The sequence below is a fragment of the Phyllostomus hastatus genome, unplaced genomic scaffold (genome assembly GCF_019186645.2).
Source record: "Phyllostomus hastatus isolate PE091 unplaced genomic scaffold, TTU_PhHast_1.1 phas_contig_84, whole genome shotgun sequence".
NCBI classification, from domain to species: domain Eukaryota; kingdom Metazoa; phylum Chordata; class Mammalia; order Chiroptera; family Phyllostomidae; genus Phyllostomus; species Phyllostomus hastatus.
Genome location: NW_025333969.1, coordinates 3373876 through 3401110, shown reverse-complemented (window position 1 = coordinate 3401110; position 27235 = coordinate 3373876). Strand labels below are relative to the sequence as shown.

General features: G+C 36.6%; 1 protein-coding gene across 1 annotated transcript in view; it reads left to right on the top strand.

Annotated features, from left to right (window-relative positions):
* The window catches only part of CNTNAP5 (contactin associated protein family member 5), a 958268-nt gene that overhangs the window by 451600 nt on the left and 479433 nt on the right, over nt 1-27235 (top strand). Inside the window, exon 5 of the mRNA XM_045850657.1 lies at nt 3863-4066. Coding sequence (XP_045706613.1) covers nt 3863-4066 — 204 coding nt within the window. The remainder of the gene's footprint in view (nt 1-3862; nt 4067-27235) is intronic.

Sequence of the window (27235 nt, the reverse complement as noted above, 5' to 3'; positions counted from 1 at the left end):
AGCAGTAACAAAGTATATGTTTATTCATGGAAGAACTTGTCCCAGTTCCATACGTAGCATATGAACTTTTTGTTCTCATAGCGCCAGGTGCATCTTTCTATTTTATAACATGCCATCTTAACATCACTGTCCACAAATTGCATGTGTCATGTCCACTCACTTCCCACTACAGCTCTTAAGGACCCCATTCCAGAGTCTGATGCAGTGGAAGAGGGGAAGAAATCAGAAGAGAGAATACAGACCCAATATATAGATGAAGAATTTCAACTGGAGTTTGAGAGGCTAAAATGTGGTGGTATGGGAAGCTTGAGGCCTACTTGACATCCCTTGGGCTATAAACCATTGACTCCAAAAGAGAAAAATACAGTCATTTTGCATGAGAAGATAAAATGTCTGCTACTCGAATGGACTGAGTAAGAACTCAATCCCTCTAGTTAACCCACTCAATATTAATATGCCTACTATTATTGATTTAACGTAAATAATGTGCCAGACATGATGGTATCCATTTATATGTATTATCACTTTATATGTATTAGCATATTAATTCTTCCATCAGTATTGTCTAAAAGATATAAATTATCCCATTTTATAAAAATCTTAGAGAGGTAAAGTTGCCCAAGGTGACCCAGCTAACAAGCTATTTTAAAACCCTTGATCTGATATACACACTATGATCCTCATTGTTCCATGATTGATGACAGTTTGCTGCTTGCAGTCTCCATCTGGTTTGAGTAGAGTTTTGTTTAAGGGACAGATCTAGGGTACTACGGGGAGATCGGGGGACAGTCTGAAAGCAATGGGTTGTTTGTGGAAATCTCTCTATGTCTGAACTATTTATTTTTAGGGTCTAGGCAGTCATCAGAAAACTTTCAGTTAGAAACACTCTACTCCTAGGGAATAAATTATAAGATTGTATTTTAAAACTAATTACAATAAAAGTATGGTTTTATTTTTATTTCAGAAATCCAATTTTGCAAATAATATTTCTCGGTTCTTGGTAAAAAAAATCATAATGAATCATTGTGTGTACTTGAGCTGCAAATTTTAATTTCTTGGTAAATAATTTAAAAATTGAGTATTTTTGAATAATTAATTTCAAATAAGACTAAGCCCACCCCCTCCAAATATCTATTCACCACCATCTTACCCACATAAGATAGTATATAATGAATCTGTTTCAAGTTGTAATTAGCCTAATTTTTTCTATCATAAAAGCAATAAAATTTAATTATGAAGCATTCATAATTTAAAAATAAAAATAATGTTAAAATGTACAATAACACCTCCCAAATAGTTCTTATTAACTTATTTTTAAAGACATTTTAGATTCACCTCAAAATTTACAGTTTTTATATACTGCTGACCCCAAATATGCATCCTCACCTGTTATTACCACCCCCAAATGAAAAGGTACATTTTTTACAACTAATGAACTTAAACTGATACATCATAATTATTCAGAATTTACAGTTTTCATTACCACTCACACTTGGTGATGTACATTCCATGTGTTTGGTGAATATATTAACATATCCATTATTATGGTGTCATGCAAAATATTTTCACTACTCTAAAAATTGTGTATGCTTTGCCTATGAATACTTCCTCCTCAATTTGTGGCAGCCATGATCTTTTTATTGTTACCATATTTTTTGTTTTTTGGAATATTATATACTTGGAAACATACAACATGTAGCCTGTTCAGATTGGCTTCTTTCACTTTGTGATATACATTTAAATTTCTTCCATGTAAGAACCTTTGCACCCTGATGTTCATAGCAGCACAATTTACAATAGCTAGGTGCTGGAAGCAACCTAGATGCCCATCAGTAAATGAATGGATCAAAAAATTATGGTACATTTACACAATGGAATTCTATGCAGCAGAAAGAAAGAAGGAGCTCCTTCCCTTTGCAACAGCTTGGATGGAGCTGGAAAGCATTATGCTAAGCAAAATAAGCCAGGCAGTGAAAGACAAACACCATATAACCTTTAACAGGAACCTAAACAACAAAACAAAGAAACAAGCAAAATATAACCAAAGTCACTGAAATACAGGACAGACTGACAGTGACCAGAGGGGAGATAAGAGGGAATTTCAGGAGAGAATGGGTAGGGTTTACAGGAACAAATTTAAAGGACACATGGACAAAAACTAGAGGGAGGGTGGTAATGGGAGGGAAGTGGGGAGGGTTGGGTGGGTGGGTTGGAATGGGAGTAAACGGGAGAAAACTGTACTTGAACAAAGATTAAAATTTTAAAAAAAACTAAAGAAAATTTCTTCCATGTCTTATTATAGCTTGGTAGTTAATTTCTTTTTATGGATAAATAATATCCCATTGTCTGGATATATCATAGTTTATTTATCCATCCCCTACAGAAGCATATCTCAGTTGCTTCCAAATTTTCAAAATTATGAATAAAGCTGCTTTAAACATTTGTGTCAGATTTTTGTTTAGACATAAGTTTTCAACTCCTTTTGATAAATACCAGGAAGTGTGAATGATGGATGGCATTGTAGGAATATATTTAGCTTTGTAAGAAACTACTAAACTGTCTTTCAAAGTGGCTGTACCATATTGTACTCCCACTAGCAATGAATGAGTATCCCTGGTGTTCCATATCTTCACTAACATTAGGTATTATCAATGATCCAAATTTAGGTCATTCTAATATGTATGTAGAGATATCTCATTGTTGTCTTAATTTATATTTCCCTAATGTCATATAGGTGTGGAGAATCTTTTTATATACTTATTTGCCATCTGTATACATTCCTTAATGAGGTAAAATCCCTTTAAAATCCCTCTAAAATTTTTGTCATACAATTTTTAGATAGATTTTACACATCCACAATATAAATGTATCTAAATTATAATTACTTGACCTCCTGCTTTAACAATAATAAGTAAATATTTTGTATGTAAAGACTAAAATAATAATTGTCACTGGCATAAGATAGAGGAAGGGGTGGAGAGGATGCAATATATTTCCTTCTGTTTTAAAATAGCAAGTTTTATCTTACTGCATATGAGTATTCTTTTCCACTGAAATCAGAAAAAATCTCAGAATCCTCAACACAGGGTAGTTGAAAGACAGTACTATACAGTCATCATTGAATAATAAGACTATTTTTCTATCTCTAACCTTGGTCCTGAGAGGAGTGGATTGAGCAGCTTGAACTATCAAGCAAAGTAACAAGAAAGAAAAATTATGAGATATTATTACATCCTGGCATCTGACAGAGTAGATCCTAACATAGGTACTTGTGGCACTCTCATCCTGTCCCCTCAAAAAAGAAATGACATATCATATCATAACAAAAAAGAAATGAAACATAATCGATGAAAGTAAAAAAACAAACAAAATATAACCAGAGACATTGAAATTGAGAACAATCTAACAAAAGCCAGAGAGGAAGGGAGAGGAGATAGTGGGGGATGCGTTTTCAGGAACTACTATAAAGAACACATGGACAAAACCAAGGGGGAGGGTGGAAGCAAGGGAAGGAGATGGGTTTGGCTGGGGTGGGGGGAGAGTGGTGGGGAGACAATGTAGACAACTGTAATTGAACAACAATGAAGTAAGTTTAAAAAATGAAATCACTAATGAGAGCTTTTGCTTCTAGGATGATGATCAGTTCACTTTAACTCAGTGTGTGGTGGTTGCTTGTACATAAATTATCCCCCCGTATCTAATTAGGATGGGCCTAGTTTATATACCTCCCCTTAAAAACAACAGGTCCTTCCAGATGTCAAAAACATGCATATACAATGGACAACAACTAAGCTGGGAAGAAAGACTAGAAATTATGAGGAAATACATTGATTTTTCTCTCCTCTTCTCTTTTTGCACCCAGAATCAGATGTTGCTGATTTTGATGGCAGAAGCTCCCTTCTGTACAGGTTCAATCAGAAGCTGCTGAGCACTCTCAAAGATGTTATCTCTCTGAAGTTCAAGAGCATCCAAGGAGATGGTGTTCTGTTCCATGGAGAAGGTCAACGTGGAGACCACATCACCCTGGAGCTCCAGAAAGGGAGGCTAGCCCTGCATCTCAGTTTGGGTAAGGTCAAGTTAACCCCTGCTCAGATACCTACAGAAAATTTTCTTTTGTAGCAAGTTCTAGTTTCTGATCCTCCTAGTGTATGAGGTGGAAGTTTATAAAGGACAGTCCAAATTATGTATTTCTTTTATTCATGTCGGAGAAGAAAACTCCCCTGTTTTGAAGTGGTTAAGCCATAGATGACATTATTTGAAATGAGATCTTATTGCTAGGTAAGAAAATATACATGCTAAATGCTGGGCTTTATTTTGTTTGATTATTTATTTATTTGTTTGTTTATTATCTACCTATTTGTCCGTTTATGTATTTTAAAAGTAATTGAGTAAGTTTAAACACACATACATTCACACATTATAATGAGACTTGCTCAGAATCCTTCATTTGGTACACTTGGTACATTTATGAAAGATAAGTTACAGGAAAAAAAGGAAAAGAACATTTTACTTCCTTTAGAGTTTTTTGTTTGTTTTGTTTTGTTTTGTTTTGTTTTGTTTAGGGAGGAGATGTCATGTATATGAGGAAAATGTAAGTTTCTGGGCATTCTTGTGTCTTTTTATGAGGGGTACTGCTTTCTTTAAGTGTCCTGGCTGCCCCACAGTGAGCTTGAAACTTGTCAGATGCAAGCTAATTTAGTACAGAATACCCTCCAGTCTTCTGCACATTGAGGGCATGAACCTCTTGCTGTGGGTTGGTGCCTATCATGGCCTGTTTGACCTCAAGCAGGTCTTCATTTCACTGTAATCCACTTCCTATCCCAAAGGAAGAAAGAGAGGGGTTCCCTACCCTTTATGTGATCAAAGGCACTTTTGAAGGAAGGGTGAGACAACTGCAGAAGGCAAGGAGTAGAGTTCTGAAAGATTCAAAGGCAAATCAAAAAGGAAATTATAAAAAGAGCCAAATGGATAAAAGAAGAAGTGACTATTTTGTATGACAATGACTCCCTGCCACCTATTTGATATTTATTAATATTGAGTTGCCCAAAAAGTCTTAAATTTTTCCATAAAAATCAAAGACACAGCATTCCTTTTCACCAATACCTTTATTGATTTGAATATTTTGAGTATGTTGGCTATCTCCCGTTATTGGCTTCTAGTGGGTAGAGGCCAGGGGTGCTGCTAAACATCTTCCAGTGCATAAGACAGCCCCACAGCAAATAATTATTTGGCCAAAATATCAATATAGTAAAAACTTCACAAATCACTTTTAACACATTTGATCAGTCACAGTACCTTCTCCATGCACTGCACAAATATTTTTTTGTGTGCATTAGTTGCATTTTTACCTTCCTTGAAACAATAAAGCTTAATATGCTGAAAATGTTTCATATTTTCTTCCATCTTCAATATTAAAATAGCTACACAAAATTGCCAATTTTGATATTTTTAAAAAAAATTATTCTAATATGACAGGTGTCACAATAAAAGCCGACAAAATTGTTTTGAATGAAGTTAAAGATTACTAAGCCCTATTAGAGCCATTGTATGGACAAAAATAACCTTTTTGACCAACCCAATATTAACAAAAGGGGTAAATATTATACATGTGAAAGGCAATTATCAGTAAGAATTCACTATTAGATAGTAAAGAAGGAAAGTCACAGCAGAATTTAGTATGTAAGTTCAAGTTTCAACAAAGACTGGAAAAAATCACACACACAAAAATTTAACAGTTAACAGGAGAGACATAAAAATGAAGATTAGTTCAGACTCAACAAAAAGTAAGAACATGTATGTCTTTATTTTGAATGGTTTCTGAGTATCTTCTTAGTCTCCTGGGTGAATATTGTCAGTGTGCAAAGACAATCTCTGGAATTTTAAATTTAACTCATAAAATTGTCACTTAACGCATCAGGTTAAACATACACCAAAGGCATCTTTAGAACTGTGTTATTTAGAAGATAGCAGTAAGAGGACTTGGTAGTAACCTAATTGGTTGTATTTTAGTGGTTTATCAATGAACTCCCTGAAGGGTGGACATATAAACATTCAACAGAAATGTATTGGTTCATTAATTGCTATTCAATTTCTAAGAAAAACATATGGGTGAATGAAGGGAAGCCCTCACCCTCTGCTAAGTTCATGTGCCTTAGAGAGCATTGTGAGTTGTGAGTGAAGTTACTATTTCTTGCCGATATTATAACATGTCTTTACTGATAATATTAATTCTACCAGTTACTGCTACAAGTATTTAGATTGTCAATTCACATATGGTGTTCCTCCTCTACAGCTCTGTTTCCTTAGTATTGCATGATGGAAAGAAATGGGTGTTGTCCTGCAACAGATTTCATTAAAATTGCAGACATGGGTTGGCTGTGCATTGGGGGAAGGCTGAATAAACTACATGTATTTATAACCTGGGCTAATAATAACTATCTTGCAGGGAATGAACATAAAACCAAAATATTATGAATGAATAATTTATGTCAGTAAATAAATATGGAAAAGTATCAAGATGAGAAGCTCTTAATATTACTCATTTATTCAACAAATATTTGAATGTTCCACACCCTGTGCTACCCCAGTCTTCCTACAAAGAAATGGTTATATTAAGATAAATAGAGCCTGCATCTTGTGGTGTACATAGAAGACAAAGCATGCCTTTTTTTTTCCTCCCAATTTATTCTGCTCTATATTTCTAGCCATAGTATTGACAAAGTAAAACCTCATTCAGCAGTAAAAATATGTTCTGTCTGGATTCTTTATAGTTTGGTAATACCTTCATCTTTTTACCTGCTTTTGGATTTCCCCCATTTCCATCAGTTTCCATGGTTGAGTGTTTCCTAGACTTACCCATTTCACACAGTTGCCTAGGACAGTTTAGTAGCTCTGTCTCTAGAGACACATCATTATCTGTGAGTACTTTAACTCTTCATATGTCAATTTTGCCAGTAGGTATCTGCAGGGACTAACTTAAGTGAAAATTACTTTGAATCGCCTAGAATGAAAACTATAGTGCAGGTTTCACAAGGGCAAGGTAACACTTTGTTCATTGCTGCAGCTCCAGAACCTAGATATGCACCTACCTAAAGTTGGCACTTGAGGCAAACTGAGTACCTTGGAAAAAGGGTTTCTATTTCATACATCAGGGCCTGACATAAATACACATAGCTCTTATCAGACTTGCTCACCCGCAAGGCTATGTTCTTAACTTCCTCATGATCCATTCTCTCTCCTATGAGGGTGCCTGATATTTTCAGAGTACCCACACTGTGCTAACTAAAATACTACCCAATCCTCAGAGCAATCCTATTAGCTAAGTAAACATGAACCCCATTTTACCCATGTGGAATATTATGTTCAAGGAATATAAATCACTTGTTCAATTTGCACAGCTGGCTATTAGATGTAACCACTATTACTGTCTAGTTATATCTAACCAGTTTGTTAGTATTATTTTAAGTTTATAAAATATGCTAATGATCCCTGGCCAGTTTGCTCAGTTGGGTCAATTGTCATCCTGTACACCAAAAGCTTGAGGGTTTGATTCCTAGTCAGGGCACATACCTAGGTTGTAGGTTGGATCCCCTGTCAGGTGCTCACAGGGGGCAACCAATCGATATTTCTCCCAATTGATATTTCTCTCTCACATTTATCTCCCTCTCTCTTTCTTCCTCTCTCTAAAATCAATAATCAAGAAACATATCCTCACTTGAGGATTGAAAAAATAGGCTAATGTGCTACTGATATATCTGATAAGGAATTAATATTCAAAATTTACAAAGAGCCCATACACTTAACACTAAAAGAAAAAATAACCCCATTAAAAATGTGCAGAGGAACTAAATAAACACTTCTCCAAAAAGAACATACAGATAGACAAAAGACATATGAAAAGATGCTTAACATCTTTCCATGTGATTCTTTTCTTTACTGATTGTCTGATTCACAATACCTAGATACCTCTACCATGTCTGACTCAGACTGGTCAGTTCTGTGGTAAAGTTGAACTAGGTGGACCCTCTGTGATTACTTTTTTTAGTGTAGAAAAATGACTTTCCATAACTATAAATAAGAGTTTACTTATAAACTCTTCTTATCTCAGACCAGGGAGAGTTTTTACACATTTCCATTTAGATTACCTGTGGCAGTTTTCCCTCTATAGAATTACAACAGGAAAAACCTTCCAAACAGTAGGAAAATCAAAGAGCAGAGGTATTACATGACTGGGAAACTGTTGTAAAAACTATACAAGACATCAATAGTACATGCAGTTCCCTCATCCATCCTTGCAAGAGTTCAGTGCCTTTAAACAGAGGCAGAAGTTTGGTGCTATCTGCAGTAAGTACAGTAAAGTGAGAATCCTGGAATAGCATAAACAAACAGGTGCAGTGCAGAGTGTGCAGTGCAGGTGTCCTGGGGCTAAATTTAGGGTTTACAGGCAGAAGCACTGATTATATAACAACCCATTAAGATATCATGAGATATCAGTGAAAGCGCTACACATTTTCCAAAGAATCAAATGGAAATTTACTTTAGCTCTTTTAAAATTCACATATTTTAATAAGCCAATTCACATGTATTTATAGAATCTGTATTATAGTTCTGAGCTTGTATTAAATACTGTGGAAAAATGTTTTAAAGTTGCTGTTTTTGAGATCCTACCTTTAAGCATTTAGACATTAAGCGTTTAGACATTTAAAATATATATTTCATTTAAATCACATGGTGATCCTATAAACTATATCTAACCCCATTTTACTGATGAAGAAACTGATGATCATTGTTACCCAGTCAGTTTTTCAAAGTGATAAATTTGCATAACTGTAGACCTGGGATTAAACCCTCTTTACTCTTACACCAAAAACTCTAACATTAGTAATCAGAATTTTGTACATTTTCATAAAATAATTACATATTAAATATCAGCAAGTCCATATGCATGTGTTAAATTGTGAGAGTAGAGGGAGACGGGTGGGAGAGAGGAGCCCAGAAAGGCTTTAGAATTAACTGTAATCATGTGGCTTTGTTAGTTTCTTTTTTCTTCATTGAGGTCTCACTTAATTACTTCACAAAATATTCATTAGCTCTGCATATTGTCACACAGAATTTTTTTTTATTCTCATCGGACATTGTCACTTGCTTTTTTTAGAGAGAAAGGAAGGGAAGGAGAAAAACATGGATGCAAGAGAATCGATGCAAGAGAAGCATTGATTGGTTGATCCACACAGGGACCAAGGATCATATGTGTTTGGACAAGGGGTTCCTGGCACTCATGCCCAACTGGGGATAAACCATCAACCTAGGTATATACCATGAGAAGAACTGAATCCACAACCTTTCAGTTATGGGACAACACTCCAACCACTGAGCCACACCAGCCAAGGCCACACAAGAGATTTTTATGATAATGACTAGCCTACAGAGGTGAAATTTGCCTTTTCATTTTACATGATGCCTATGCCCCTTAGTGTTGCCCCATTTTTCTTTTCCAGAACTCTCTCCTTTTTGATCCATTAAATTATTTTTTGAGACTGTCTATTCCTCTACAAGTTTGTGTGTGTGTGTGTGTGTGTGTGTGTGTGTGTGTGTGTGTGTGTGTGTTGGATGCAGATGGTCAGAACATAAGAAATGAGGGTGAATGAGTATCATTTTTTTTTCAAGTAGAGGTAGTGTGAGAATATTAGCTTTGTTGACAGAGATCGAAATTGTAACCAGAATTCATTGTGTCCTTAAGTAAGATGTGTGGCTTCTTTGAGACGGGGCTTTTTGCAGGGTTGTGCTCAGAAACAATTGTAACAACATACATCAAGGCTGTACCTCATGTGAGAAGTTTAATAAATACATGCAAATACCAATATTGATAATCTGAAAAATTAAAAATGGGACAGTCAATTCTAAAAATTCAAGGGAAGCAGGTTGTGAGAATATATACAGGAATACCCAACTGTTTCAGCCAGGAATCAAGCTTTTCTAAGAGAGATTTCTTTTTTTGGTTTACAATCTCAAGCAAGAGTTTCCAATCTCTTTTGTTCAGGCTATCTGAAATTCATAGATTGTAAAAGTTAAAGTGACATACATATTTGAACTAACTAAGACCAAGCAAGAAGATTCCATCAAAGAAGACCTCTGGGTGAAAAATACTGCAAAATGCACATACTCAGGCACAAAATGTTAGTTCTAAGGGTGAAGAAATTGACATGTTTATCCACAGTGTGTTGGGGGTGGGAGATAAAAAGATTAAATTAGAAATGTTTTACAAACCTTTTATGCTTCCTATACAAATTTTTATATTCTTTTGGGTTTTGAGTAATATTTATATGATTATATTTTAACTATATCTCAAACCACATGAGGATTGGTATATTTTAATTAGAAATAAGATGGTTTTCCATACTTCTTTGGCCTAAAAGACAGCTTTTGAATATTTTTATTGTCTTTCTCCATGGGGATTTTGTCCCCATGGGGATTTTGTCTTGCCTTAATCATTTGCAAACTAGTTAAAGCTAGCAGTTAGACCTTGATTGTCACTGGTATAAAACTTAAAATATATATTTCAGGATAAAGAGATTACAATCTTTTGAAATTGTTTAATTGTAATCTCTAATAATGACATTTTTATGTAATGTGGAATGTTTCCTAGGACTAAGATCCTGCCTTTTTCCTGGACACACTAGGTATAGATACAATTCAAACATTCTATTTATGGATTGCAGAAATTCCATTTTGCCTGTTGTTTAAACAAACTAATTTTTACACAACTTTGTTTTAATACATGATTTCTGAGTGTTAGCATAGAATAAGTAATGAAGGGGTGAGTGAAATTCATTCATGTCTGCCATCTTTTTTTATAAACTTAAAAGTAACTTGATTGGAAAGAATATATGTACTCCTATGTTCATTGTAGAATTTACAATAGCAAAGCTATGGAAGCAACTCTAGTATCCATCAGAATACAGATGGATAAAAAGCCTGTGGTACACACACACATACAATGAAATATTGCTTGGTCATAAAAAGAACAAAATCTTACCTTTTGAAAATTAAGAAGTACAAATTGGTAGTTACAAAAGAGTCAGGGGGTTGTAAAGTACAGCATAGGGAATATAGTCAATAATATTATGTTAACAATATATGGTGCCATCTGGGTACTGCAAATATCAGGGGAACACTTAGTAGGGTATATAATTGTCTAACCACTATACTGTACATATGCAACTAATACAAATAATATTAATTATAAATTAAAATTTAAAAAATAAAAATTGCCCTGGCTGGTGTAGCTCAGTGGGTTGAGCCTGGGCTGCAAACCAAAGCATCGCAAGTTCGATTCCCAGTCAGGGCACATGCCTGAGTTGCAGGCCATGGCCCCCAGCGACCGCACATTGATGTCTCTCTCTCTCTCTCTTTCTCCCTCCCTTCCCTCTCTAAAAATAAATAAATAAAATCTTTTAAAAAAGAAATAAAATAAAAATTAAAGAAGCAAAAAAGAAGTAACTTGTAATGCAGGAGATATTCTATAATTTAGCAATCATGTATGCAGTGTTCAATAAATCAGTTATTGGATACAAGGGTTATATTTTTAAAAGTTTGTTTTCTCATTATAAAAATAATGTTCACTTTAAAATATAGAAAAAAACAAAATCTTTGTTAATAGTTTAGTAATAGCATACTTGAGTTTTACATTTTAATTTCTTTTCTATAGTTGTAACTTATTCTATATTTATACTATTCTATCTTGCCTTCATATATTTTAAATCAATAAAGTATAAATTTTTATTTTTAATCTTTATTTTATATTCTCCCCATTATCATTTTGTTCCCTTATGTCCCTCTCCCCTCTGCAATCACTATGCTGTTGTCCATGTCCATGAGTCCTTTTTCCTCCATTCCTCCACCCTGTAAGTTCCCCCCATCATCTGTCATCCTGCTCTCTATCTATGAATCTGTCCCCAGTTTCCTTGTTAGTTCAGTTGGTTTATTAGCTTCCACATATAAATGAAATCATGTGGCATTTGTCTTTCTCTGATTAGCTTATCTCACTCAGCATAATGTTCTCCAGATCCATCCATGCTGTAGCAAAGGGTAAAACTGTCTTCTTTTTTCCATGGCCGAGTAGTATTCTGTTGTGTAACTGTGCCATAGTTGTTTTATCCACTCATCTATTGATGGACAACTGGGCTGCTTTTCTACCTTGGAAATTGCAAGTAACACTGCAATGAACATGGGGTACTTACATTCTTTCAAATTCCTGTTTTGGATTCCTTTGGGATTCCTGACTGGGATTACTGAGTCAAAAAGCTTATCCATTTTTAATTTTTTGAAGTATCCCCATACTGCCTTCCATAGTGACAACAAATCTGCATTCCCACCAACAGGGAAAAGGGTACTCACTTCTCCACATCCTTGCCAGCACTTGTTGTTTATTAATTTATTGATGGCATTCATTCTGACAGGTGTGAGATGATATCTCATTGTAGTTTTAATTTGCCTTTCTCTGATAATTAGTGACATTGAGCATCTTTTCATTTGTCAATTGGCCATCTGTGGCAGTCTATCCAGGTTCTTTGGCCATTTTTTAATTGGGTTGTTTGTTTTTTTGGTCTTGAATTTTGTAAGTACTTTACAAATTTTGGATATTAACACCTAAATAATGTACACATTATTGAATATCCTTTTTATTCAATGTTTCTTTTTTTGTTTTATAAAAATGGTTGTAACTACTGAATATAGTTTTTTTCCTTTTTTCCTCTCTTTTTTTATTCTTGTTTATTCTATTAGAGTTGCCCCAATTTTTCCCCTTTGCTTTCCTCCATTCATCCCCTTGTCCCACTCCCACAGTCCATCTCAATTCCATTACCCATGTCCATGGGTCATTCATGCATGTTCTTTCAATACCCCTTTCCCCTTCTTTCCATCATTCCCTCTCTTCCCATTTTCTTCTGGCAGCTGTCAATCTCTTCCCTTTTTTCAAGTCTCAGGTTCTGTTTTGCTCATGTGTTTATTTTGTTTATTAGATTCCTCTTTTAAGTGATATCATATGATATTTGTCTTTCACTTAGCATAATATTCTCCAGTTCAATTCATGCTGTTGCCAAGGGTAATAATTCCTTCCTCATTCTTTCTGCTGCATAGCATTCCATTGTTTAGATGACCCACTGTTTTTAATCCATTCATATGCTAATGGACACAGGTTGTTTACAACATTTGACTATTGTAAATGGTGCTGCTATAAACATTGGGATGCATAAGTTCTTTTGAATTGTTGTTTTGGGATTCTTAGAGTGTGTTCCCAGCAGTGGAATCCCTGAATCACAAGGCAGTTCCATTTTTAAGTTTTTGAAGAAATTCCATACTATTTTACTAGGTGGCTGCACCAGTTACATTCCCACCAGCAGTATACTAGGATTTGCTTTTCTCCACATCCTCACCAGCACTTGGTAGTTTGATTTATTCATGATAGCCATTCTGACAGGTGTGAGGCAATGTCTCATTGTGGTTTTCATTTGCATCTCTCTAATGGATAGCAATAATGAGAATTTTTTCATATTCCTATGGCCATCTGTATGTCTTCCTTGGTCCTCTGCTCATTTTTAATTGAATTGTTTGTCTTCCTGGTGTTGAGCCATGTGAGTTCTTTTTTTTTTTAATATTTATTTATTTATTTATTTATTTATTTATTTATTTATTTTAGAGAGGGAAGGGAGGAAGGGGGGGAGAGAGAAAGAGAGAGAGAGACATCAATGTGTGGTTGCTGGGGGCTATGGCCTGCAACCCAGGAATGTACCCTGGCTGGGAATCGAACCTGGGACACTTTGGTTCGCAGCCTGCACTCAATCCACTGAGCTATGCCAGCTAGGGCGTAAGTTCTTTATATATTTTGAAGATTTTACCCTTGTCCAATGTATCATGGAAAATATATTCTCCCATATAGTCAATTCCCTTTTCATTTTGATGATGGTTTCTTTATCTGTACAGAAGATTTTTGACATGACCATTGGCCTGTAGTGACCGCAGAATGCTGCGGATGGCTCGTCGAAACACAAGAAAAGCATACACAGAGACAGCCAGGTCCTGTGGGGAAATAGGGACGGAACGGCCACTCTCTCTAGTGGGGAGCACCTCGGCTGCCCTCCCTAAGGGAGAGCGCCTCATTTTCCCACCTGAGCAGGCTTTTATTGGGTTTGTTTACACAGGAATTCAGGTAAAGCTCATTACTCCTTGCCAGGAAGTAAGGATCAAACAATAGATAGCAAAGAACTCTGAGGGCCTATTTTGAGTCAGGGTCAGATAGTTAAAGAGCTGTAAAACTCTGAGGAACAAACTTACTTCTTCCTTGGACCCTTATCATTTCATTGAGAGCATTCTAAACAAAGCAGGTTTCACAGGATTTTACATATTCTTTCTTAGGCCTGATCACCCAGGAACCCGCCCTTTCCAGCACAGGGTAGCACCACCCTCCAGCATTGTTTCAGGCTTAAGTGGAGCAAGGGAAGTAAGGCAGCCAAGAGATTAGGAGATTTTCTCACAGACAATGAGGACTCAGGTTTTGTCAAAGCTGAGGGGCAAGGGTCCATCACCCCTTTTTTCTGTAGCCCCCAAAGTCCTTCCTTGGGGGCCTCCCATGTGATTGTGCCTATCTTAAGTCATTCCCACCATGGGGAATCTTACCCATCATTGGCTAGCCAACCAAGCATTGGGGGACAGGCAGGGTGAAGTAAAAGGAGCAGAAGTGGCACTCCTGCCAGGGAGATAAGCTTTTGCCTCCTTGCTGGCTTATGGTCCAAGGTCATTCTCTCAGCCTTAGCCTTGGTGGGGATTACAGATTCTGATACCAGGCAGCGCAGTTCCCAGTAGATTTTTATTTTTTTTAGTTTTTAATTATATTTTTATTGTTGTTCAAGTACAGTTGTCACCATTTTCCTGCCACCATTTTCCCCCACCACACCCACCCTCACCTCCCACCCTTAATCCTTTCCCCCATTGGCTTTGACCTTGAGTCCTTTATACATGTTCCATGAGGACCCTTCCCTTTCCTTCCTCTGGTACCCCCTTCACCACTCCCCTCTGGTTACTGTCAGTTAGTTAATTTGATGTAGTCCTATTTGTTTTGTTTTTCCTTTATTTATCTTGCCCTAGGAGATAAATTATCTCAAATATTGCTACATGGGATAACTGAAATTTTACTGCCTATGTTTTCCTCTAGGACTTTTATGATAGCATGCCTTATATTTAAGGATTTTACCCATTTTGAGTTTATACTGCTGTTTGGCATAAATTGGTGTTCTACTTTAATTTTTATTTGCATGTACCACTCCAGTTCTCCCAAAAACATTCATTAAAGATGCTATTTTTACTCCATTGTATGTTTATGCCCCCTTTATCTAATATTCATTGACTACAGAGAATGGGTTTGTTTCTTCATGGTCTATTCTTTTCCATTGATCTATATGTCTGTTTTTATGCCAGGACCAGACTATTTTGATTACTGTGAGTCTGTGTAGTATAGTTTAATATCAGGTTGTCATCCCTCCAAATTTTTTCTTCTTTCTCAAGATTTCTGTGGCTATTTGGGATCTTTTTTTTTTTTTGGTTCCACATAAATTTTTGAAGTATTTGTTCTAGATCTGTGAAATATGTCATGTGTATTTTAATAGTAATTTCACTGAATTTATAGATTACTTTGGGTAGTATGGCCATTTTAATTATGTTAATTCTTCCAATCCATGAACAGGTTATATGCTTATTTATTTATATCTTGCTCAGTTTCGTTTTTTGCTATTCGATAGTTTGATTACAGGTCTTTTGCTTCCTTGGTTAATTTTATTCCTAGGTAATCTGTTTTATGTTGTTGCTGTAGTGAGTGGGATTTTTTTCTTAGTTTGTGTTTTGTGAAAGTTCATTGTTGGTATACAAATGCATCATAGGGACACCAGAAAGGGAGAATGGGATAGAAATCCTGTATGAAAAAAATAATGAAGGAAAACTTCACTAACTTGATGAAGGAAAAAGTCACACAAATTCAAGAAGCACAAGGGGTCCCATTCAAGATCATCCTGAGGAGGCTCACTCCAAGACACATTACAATCAAAATAGCAAAATTTAAAGACAAAAACAGAATCTTAAAAGCAGCAAGGGAGAAACAGAGAGTGACATATAAGTGTGCTCCAATAAGCTTATCAGCTGATTTCTCAATAGAAACGCTACAAGGCAGAAAGTACCGTCAAGACATATTCCAGTAATGAGGATAGGAAAATGTCAGCAACATAGGTTGGAGTGGAATCCATGTCCTCCTGTGCACAAGGGGAACTCCTAGCCCATCTTCTGAGGAACAGAGTGAACAGTCAATGGCATCCCAGCATATATGAAGATTGGAGGCCAAAACCATAGAAGACATTGAAAAATCAGACAGCAAGGAGAATGCTTAGGGACAATCAGGTCCCTGGGACCAGTGCAGGACCAGGACAGCTGCAGACATCGACCTGGCAACTACTGGATCTACCATAGGATTCTTGGGAGAGAGCCAGGTCAACAGCACTGTCCCTTGCCAAACAAGATGTTAGCAGCACCAGGAGGGACCTGGATGCTTGAAGTTGCTGGGGGAAATAAGGATGAAGTGGCAAGCACACAGAAGTGGTGTGCACCCACAGAGATTGTGGATGCTGGCTGGGAAGAGTTGGGGCATGATAGATCTTGACGCGGATAGTCTCTAGTCTGGTAGGAGAGTTGGGCTGTGTGAGAGGCCAGGCACTTGTTTGGAGCAGCAGACTTGAATTGGAGGAATTTTTCAAAAAGAAAAAAAAAGAGGCACTCAATGGGTGTTTAGGGAATTCTCCGACAGCAGCCGCCCCACCTGCCCTGGCTGCCTCCATGCAACCCCCTCAGCCTCGGCCATGAGCCCACCTCTGCTGCCAGGATCGTGCCTGCATCCCTACCCCCAGCTGCAGCAGCAGAGAGCATCTAGCCATGCCCAAGAACCCAGTGGTGTGCCACTGATCCAGCTGCTCCCCGCCTGGCTGCGGCTGCCACTACAGCAGCAAAGGCCAGTGCACCTGACACTGCCCTCCTGAGACTGCCCTCCTGCTGCAGTAATGGATGCTGAATCTCACTACTTCAACCCCAGGGCGGGTGGATGGTGCCTGACACAGCCATCCCAGCTGCCACTGCAGCAGCAGCAGAGGTTGTGTGCTCACACTCGAAGCCTTAGGGATGGCATACACCCAAACCCACAACCTAGCTGCTACCTATCCTACCCCAGCAGAGGAGGCCAAGCACTCATGCCCACAGTCCTGGGGGATGGAGCATGCCTGACTCCACTGCCCAGAGGCACAATGCACCCTCCCCACCTCTCTGGTCACAGCAGCAGAGTAGGCAAGCATCTGCATCCTCTGGGGCAGCCACAGATGCACCCCTATCCTGCAGGGTGGAATGGTTCTCTAAGAAGAAAGTGGAGACATCCCCACAGAGGAGAGCAGCCACACTCAAGAAGTCAGCAATCAGCAGAAAGAGTAGAGGTGCAGAACAACCCTGAAGAGACTCTCCTATGGACTCTGAGAGTCCATAGCATCTAAGACAGCAAAGAGCAAGAAGGTGGTGTGTGAGTTGAAGGTGGTGTATGAGTTACCCCTAATTGGTGCACCTCAAGGACAGCACAACTGGTGAACTGAATGCATAGGATGAGCATGGAAGGGCATTGGGGGCCCTGAAGCAAATTGAGGAACTGGGCTGGAGGCTGGGCAACTGGGAAGAGTGCTGCTCAGAGCTAGCCCCAATACTTTCAAAACCAAAGGAAGGAAGAAAAGCAACACAAATCCCTCTTCAGCCTGCTGCAGCCAGGAAGACCAGTAGAACTGGCTTGGCTTGTTTAAAGCCATTAGGAGTTTTCTTCTTTTTTGTTTGTTTGTTTCTTCTTCCTTTCTTTCTTTTTATATTTCTTTTTCCTCCCTTCCTTTTTTTCTTTTTTTTTTTTAATTCCCTCAAGTGAGACAATAGCAGCTGGAGCTATTGTCTCAGAAAGGACCAGAATTAGGTCTTGTGAAAGGACCTACTCTGGACCCACAGACCAGAAAGGACTGTGAAAGGACCAGAATTAGACCCAAAGAGGGGCCAACCCAACAACTGAGACAGTGAGACAAACTTCACTTTGCTACTCCAGAGAACTGGAAAGTTATTGTATATTTGCATTATTATTATTATTATTTTTTATTATTATTATTTCACTATTTTCACATCTTTTTTTTATTTCTCTTCTTTCTCTTTAGTCTTCTTCACTTAGTTTGTTAAATTGCATTGTTCAACTGGTTTCCTTTCTTCTCTCTTTCATAGTGTATTTTTAGTTGCCCATCTTTCACTTAACTTGTATTCCAATAGCACACTACTCTAGGTCCTGTACTTCCTATTCTTATTATTCAGATCACACAGATTCTGTCATATGATTGTTGCTACATTACTATTGTAAATAATTGCTGTTCCATACAATTTTAAATACTACACAGCAATGGTCCTGGAACTTAGCTCACTTCACTGATTCTGGAACTTTATTACTGTTGTGGTTAACCCTATTCTCTCAAACACTATGCCTATTTTCTATCCTTTACTATCACTTTACCTCATAATCTGACCTTCCACAAGCTCACTGCTTTCTAGATCCAACTCACAATCCTCCCTGCCCCTAACAAGAGTCTTATCTTCATTCCACCCTTTCTAAAAAGTGGCTAGTTGGGAGAAATATCATGGTTAACACTATACATATGCAAAGGATATCCTATCTCTTTATTTTAAATACTATAGAATACACTCCTGCTGTTTGAAACCATTTTGCTTTCCCCTACAACTGATCACAAAAAAGAGTAGGTGGGAGCTGTGAACACGAGTATATCTGCTGGAAGAGGAAACCCACCACCAAAGGAACCACCAATAAATAACAAGGGAAGAAGGTGAAGGAGGGAGTGGAAACTATACTAATCCTCATCCAGGACTCACCTGGAAATACAACTAAATGGTGGAGAAATTACCCAGAACAAACAACTGAGCAATAGCTAGAGAGAAGCCTCAAGACCTCAGACAAACTGAAGAACCAGCTTCAACGCAAACTGTCCACACTAGCACAACAGAATGCAAGACATAGTAGCTGGAGTAACTCTCAGTTAACCAGCTGCAGGAAAGGACCCACCAAAAGAAAGACCCAACAATAATCAAAACTCATATAAATACAGAGAGCCAACATAAACAACAGCCCAAGACCAGCAAGCTCAGGAGATCAAGGAGACTACACCACTGAATATCACAGGTCTTCTACCATACAAGTTCACACCATAAGCCCACAGAGTCATAACAGATCAATTAAAAAAGCAGAGGGTAACAAGAAGACTTTCACAAACAATGGGAAGACAAAGAAACAATCCCCAAATGAAAGGAAAGGAGGAAGCCTCAGAAAGAATGCTAAATGAAATAGAGGCAAGTCAACTATCAGATATTGAGTTCAAAGAAATGGTGATCAGGGAGCTCAATGAGCTCACAGAGAATTACCAAAAAGTAGAGGGAAACTACCAGGAACTCACTACAAACTATTTCAACTTGAAAAAGGAAATAGAAAATATTAACAAGGGCCAAGAGGAAATGGAGAATACAACCTGAGAATTGAAGAACACAGTAGAAGAAATCAAAACCAGGCTAGATAATGCACAGGATTGGATCAGCAAGCTAGAGGACAAGGTTGAAAAAAACACCCAGAAAGAGAAAGAAAAAGAAAAGAGACTCAATAAGAACAAAGAGGGGTTAAGGGAAATGCAGGATAACATGAAATATAATAATATTCATATAATAGGGATACCAGACAGAGAAGGAGAACAAGGGATAGAAAGCATGTGTGAAAAAAATAGTGATGGAAAACATCCCTAATTTGATGAGAAAAAAGTCACTGAATTCCAGGAAACACAGAGTCCCAATCAGGAAAAACCCAAAGAGGTCCACTTCAAGACACATCATAATTAAAATGGCAAAATTCCAATACAAAGAGAGAATCTTAAAGGTAGCAAGAGAGAAACAGGAAGTAACATACAAGGGAGTCCTGATAAGATTAGCAGCTGACTTTCCATGAAAACACTCCAAGCCAGAAAGGAATGGCAAGAAATATTACAAGTAAAGAAAACCAGAGGCCTGCAGCTGAGATTATTTATCCAGCAGGGCTCTCAATTAAAATGGAAGGCCAAATAAGGAGCTTCACAAACAAAAGAAGCTTCAAACAATATACCTCCGACAAACCAGCTTTGCAAGAGTTGCAAAAAGGTCTGCTTTAAGAAAAGGAAGGAAAACAGTGAAAGAGACAGGAACACAGATACTAAAAATGGCAATGAATAAGTGCCTACCAATAATAGCCTTAAATGTAAATGGATTAAATGACCCAATCAAAAGACATACGATAGCTGAATGGATAAGAACACAAGACCCACACATGTGCTGCCTAAAAGAGACCCACCTCAGGACAAAAGACCTACACAGACCAAAAGTGAAGGGTTGGAAAAAATACTCCAAGCAAATACACAGGAAAGAAAAGTTGGGGTAGCAATACTAATATCAGACAAAGTAGACTTCAAAACAAGGGCCATAAAAAGAGACACAGAAGGGCACTTCATAATATGCAGTGGAAGAATCCATCAAGAAAACATAAACATTATAAACACATATGCACCCAACATAGGAGCACCGAAATACATACAAAAAATTTTGGAGGACTTCAAGAAAGATATAGACAGGAACACTCTTATAGCAGCGGATTTCAATACCCCACTGTCAAAAGTGGGCAGATCTTCTAAACAAAATATCAACAAAGGTATGTGTTATTGAACAATGCCCTCCATCAAATGGGTTTAATGGAAATATATAAGAGACTTCCATACCAAAGAAGCAAAATACACAATCTTTTCAAATGTCCATGGAATATTTTCAAAGATAGACCACATGATAGGACACAAAACAAGCCTACAACAAATCCAAGAAAACTGAAATTATATCAGGCATTTTGTCTGACCACAAGGGATTGAAAGTTCAATCTCAAGGAAAAAACCTGAAACACTCAAACTCATGGAGATTAAATAGCATGCTCTTAAACAATGAATGAGTGAAGAATAAGATCAAAGAAGATATCAAAAGTTTATGGAAGCAAATGAAAATGAACTCTCTACAATCCAAAAGTTACGGGACTCAGAGAAGGCAATACTGAGAGGGAAGTTCATAGCAATACAGGCCTACCTAAAAAAAAAAAAAAAAGAAACATTTCAAATAAACAAACAAACCCTACACCTACAAGAACATGAAAAACAACAACAAAGACAGCCCAGAGCAACTAGAAAAAAGGAAATAACCAAGATCACAGCAGAATTAAAATAACATAGAGGCTAAAACCACAATTCTAAGAATCCATAAATACAGGAGCTGGTTATTTGAAAAGATAAACAAAATTGACAAGCGTTTAAGCAGGCTCATTAAGGAAAAAAGAGAGAGGACCCAAATAAACACAATCAGAAATGAAAGAGGAGGGATTACAACTGATACCACAGAAATACAAAGGATTATAGGAAATTACTATGAAGAACTGTATGCCAAGAAATTTGAAAACCTAGGTGAAATGGATAAATTTCTAGAGAAAATATAATTTTCTAAATCTCAATGAAGAAGCAGCAGAAAGTCTGAACAGACCAATAGCTGCTGATGAAATTGAACCAGTAATCAAAAAGCTTGTGACACAAACAACCCATGGACCAGACGGTTTCACAGGAGAACTTTAAAAATCATTTAAGGAAGAGCTAGCACCTATATTTACAGACTATTCCAAAATATCCAAGAAGATGGAAGATGACCAAGCTCTTTTAATGAAGCCAGCATCATCCTAATCCCAAAACCAGATAAATTTATAAGAAGGAAAGAAAACTTCAGGCCAATATTAGTGATGAACATAGATGCTAAAATCCTCAACAAAATATTGGTAAACTGCATCCAGCAATGGGTTAAAAAGATCATACACCATGTTCAACTGGGATTCACCTTAGGGATGCAAGGATGGTATAATATTCACAAATCAATATACTTAATACACCACATAAACAAAATGGAAGAAATAAATTACATCAATGTGATCATATCAATGGATGTGGAAAAAGCTTTTGATAAGGTATAGCACCCATTTATGACAAAAAACACTTAGCAAAGTGGAAATAGAGGAAGCATTCCTCAACATAATAAAGACCATATATATGAGCCACCTATAGCCAACATCATACTCAATGGGCAAAAACATAAACCTTTCCCACTATGATCAGGAACAAGAAAAAGATGCCTGCTTTCACAACTTCTATTCAACATAGTATTGGAAGTCCTAGCCAAAGCAATTAGACAAGAAAATGAAATAAAAGGCAACCAAATTGGAAAGGAGGAAGTAAAACTGTCATTGTTTGCAGATGACATGATTACGTACATAGAAAATCCTATAGACTCCACCCAAAAAACTAATCAGCCTAATAAATAAATTTGGCAAAACAGCAGGATACAAAGTCAATATTCAGAAATAAAAGGCATTTTTGTACACCAACAATGACATATCAGAAACAGAAATGAGGGAAAAAAAATCCCATTTGATATAGCAACAAGAAAAGTAAAGTACCCAGGAATACACCTAACCAAGGAGATAAAAGGCATGCACTCAGAAAACTATAAAACAGTAAAGAAAGAAATTAATGAAGACACAAACAAATGGAAGCATGTACCATGCTCAAGAATTGGAAGAAATAACATCATCAAAATATCCATACTACCAAAAGTGATTTATAAATTCAATGCAATTCCTATTAAAGTATCAATGACATATTTCACAGATTTATTTCAGAAATTTATATGAAACCATAAATGACCCTGAATAGCTGAAGGCATTTTGAGAAAGAACAAAACAGCAGGAATCAAAATACCTGATATCAAACTGTACCACGAGGCACTGTAATCAAAACAGCCGGGTACTGGCATAAGCACAGACACATAGATGAATAGAACAGAACAGAGAGCCCAGAAATAAACCCAAATCTCTATGGTCAATTAATATTAGACAAAGGGGATGGCAGCATCAAATGGAGTAAAAATAGTGTCTTCAACAAATGGTGTTGAAGAACTGGACAGCTACATGCAAAAAAAAATGAAACTTGATCACAAACTTACACCATACACAAAAATAAATTCAAGGTGAATAAAAGACTTAAGTATAAGTTGTGACACTGTAAAAGTCCTAGAGGAAAACATCACCAAGAAATGCTCAGACATTCCATGAAGCAACATTTTCATTGATATGTCCCCTAAAACAAGGGATATAAGGGAAAGAGTAAACAAATGGGATCTTATCAATTTAAAAAAAGCTTCTGCATGGTTAAAGAAAACATTAAAATGAAAAGAGAAGCAACTAGAAGGGAAAACATATTTTCCAATGACTCCTCAGACAAGGGTTTGATCTCCAAAATATATGAACTCACAAGACTTCACTCTAGGAAGACAAAAAAAATAAATTAAAAATGGGCAAAAAATTTGAACAGACACTTCTTCAAGGAGGACATACAGAGGGCCCAGAGACATATGAAAAGATGCTCAGCATCACTAGCCATCAGAGAGATGCAAATTAATACCAGAATGAGATATCACGTCACACTGCTGAGATTGGCCATCATAAACAAATCAACAAGCAACAAGTGTTGGAGAGGATGTGGAGAAAAGGGAACCCTAGTGTACTGTTGGTGGGAATGCAGACTGGAGCAGACACTGTGGAAAACAGTATGGAATTTTCTCAGAAAACTAATAATGGAAGTGCCCTGACCCAGCAATTTCACTGCTGGGATTATATCTTAAGAGCCCTGACACACCAATCCAAAAGAACCTATGCACCCCAATGTTCATAGAAGCACAATTTACAATGGCAAGTGCTGTAAGCAACTGAAGTGCCCATCAACCAATGAGTGCCTCAAAAAACTATGGTACATTTATACAATGGAATTATATGCAGCAGAGTAAAATAAGGATCTCTTACCCTTTGCAACAGCATGGATGGGACTGGGGATCATTATGCTAAGTGATATAAGCCATGCGGTGAGGGACAAATATCCTGTGATCTCACCTTTAACTGGAACCTAATGAACAAAAGAAAAAAAATCAAGCAAAATATAACCAGAGCCATTGAAATTAGAACAACCTGACAGTGACCAGACAGGCGGTGGCAGGGGATAATGGAGGGGAAGGGTTTTTAGGAACTACTATAAAGGACACATGGACAAAACCAAGGGGAAGGGTGGAAACAAGGAAGGAAGTTGGGTTGGCTTAGGTTGGGAGAGTCTTGGGGGGAATATGCAGACAACTATAATTGAACAACAATAAAATAATTTAAAAAAGAAATATTCCAGTAATGAAAAACAAGGACCTGCAACACCTACTACTCTATCAAGCAAGGTGATCATTTAAAATGGAAAGCAAAATAGTTTTCAAGACAAAAGAAGCCTAGATGAGTACATCTCCACCAAGCCATCACTGTAAGAGATGCTACAGAGACTGCTCTAAGAAGAAGAAAGAATAAATTATATGTGTGTGTGTGTGTGTGTGTGTGTGTGTGTGTGTGTGTGTGTGTGTAGGGGAGAGAGAGAGAGAGAGCCAAATACAAAGGAAAATGGCAAGGAACAAATACAGATAAATAAGAACCTGTAATGTAAATGGATTAAATGCCCCAGTCAAAAGGTGTGAGTAGGGTAGCTGATTGGATAGAAAACAGGATTTACATACATGCTGTCTGCAAAAGACCCACCTCAGAACAAAATATATACACAAGCACAAAGTGAATGGATGTAAAAAATTATTCCATGCAAATGTACATAAAAACCTGGGGTAGCAAAACTTACATTAGACAAAATAGACTTCAAGAGGAATCCTATAAAAAGAAATGAAGACGGTCACTTCATAATTCTTAATGGTGTACTCCAGCAAGAAGATATTTATAACTATTATAAATATATATGTACCAAACACATAGTTACATCTAAATATATAAAGAAATTATTGGAGGACTTTAAGAAAGAGAAAGACAGTAATAAAGTCATTATAGGGGAATTTAATACCCCACTGTGAACAATGGATATATCTTCTAAACAAACAAAAAAAATCAACAAAACTATTGCAGGACTGAACAACTCTCTAAATCAAATATACTTAATTGATATTTATAGAACATTTCATCCCAAGGAAGCAAAATGCACATTCTCAATTGCACAGGGATCATTCTCAAAGATAGACAACATGGTAGGACACAAAATAAGCCTTAACCAATTCAAGAATATTGAAATCATATCAGGCACCATTCAGATCACAGCAGCTTGAAACTAGAAACCAACTTCAAGAAAAAAAAATCAAAAACATTCAAATACATGGAGGCTGAATAACAGGTTATTAAATAATTAATGAGTTAATAATAAGATCAAGGAAGAAATGAAAAAGTATCTGGAAACAAATGAAAATGAACACAGAACAATCCAAAACCTATGGGACACAGAAAAGTACATACTGAGAAGGAAGTTTATAGCAATGCAGGCTTACCTAAAGAAGATAGAAAAATCTCAAAAACCTAACACTACATCTAAAAAAAATAGAGGAACAACAAGAAACAAAACCCAGAGCAAGAAGAAGGAAGGAAATAATCAAGATCACAACAGAATTAAATGACATAGAGACTAAAAAATATAATTCAAAGGATTCATGAATCTAGGAGCTGGTTGTTTGAAAAGATACATAAAACTGACAAACTGGTAACCAGACTAATCAAAAAAAAAAAAAAGAGAGGATGCAAATAAGTAAAATCAGAAATGAAAGAAGAAAAGTAACCACTGATGCCACAGATTAAATGCAAAGGATTGGAATAAATTACTATGAACAGCTAAGTATACCCCAAGAAATTAGGCAATCTAGGTGAAATGGATAAATTTCTAGAAACATACAATCTTCCAAAACTGAATCACGAAGAAACAGAAAACCTGAATAGATTGATAACAACTAGCAAAACTGAATCAGTAATCAAAAATCTATCTACACAAAAAAGGTCTGGACCAGATGGCTTCATAGGCTAAGTTTACCAAACATTCAAGAAGACCAATCCTGCTCAAACTATTCCAAAAAACTCAAGGATAAGGAAGACTCCCAAACTCTTTTTATGAGCACAGTATCATCATCACAAAACCAGGTGAAGACATAACAATGAAAGAATATTACAGTCCAATATCTCTGATAAACATAGATGTGAAAATGCTCAACAAAATACTAGCAAACTGGATCCAACAATACATCAAAAAGATCTTACACCATGATCATGTGGGGTTTATTCCAGGGACACAGGGATGGTACAATATTCACAAATCAATACATGTTTGAATGTATTGAAACACATTACAAACAAAAGGAAAGACAAAAATCACGTGATCATATCAATAAATGCAGAAAAACATTTGATAAAATCCAGCACACGTTTATAATAAAAACACTCAGAAAAGTGGGAAAAAGGAAGCATACCTCAACATAATAAAGGCCATATATGAAAAACCTACAGCCAACATCATACTCAACAGGCAAAAATTAAAACTTTTCCCTTAAGATCAGGAACAAGACAAGGCTATCTATCTCACCACTCTTATTCAACATCATACTGGAAGTTCTAGCCACAGTGATTAGACAAGAAGAAATAAAAGGCATCCAAATTGGAATGGAAGAAGTAAAACTATCATTATTTTCAGACAACATGATAGTCTACATAGAAAACCCTATAGGCTTCACCAAAAAACTACTGGTCCCAACAAGTGAATTCAGCAAAATAGCGGAATATAAAGTCAATATTCAGAAATCAATAGTATTTTTGTATACCAGTAATAAATATACTTTTAAAATAAGTATTTCTTAAAAATTATTTAGATTTAGATGCCTCTATAATATTTCATCTGGTGATTCTAAGGATAAACAAAGCTATTTTTTCTCTTTCTGAATGATTTAATATTATCTCCAATTTTTAAATTATTAGACAATAAAATATATTTCATTATTTTTCAGTTTGTACTTAAGGTAGATTTCTGGAATGTAATTTACTAGGTAAAAAGTTATGAAAACTTTTTTCATTTTTCAATATTTATTAGTATATTTTTTAGTTTGGTAGATTTCATGTTGTATTAGCTTTGGG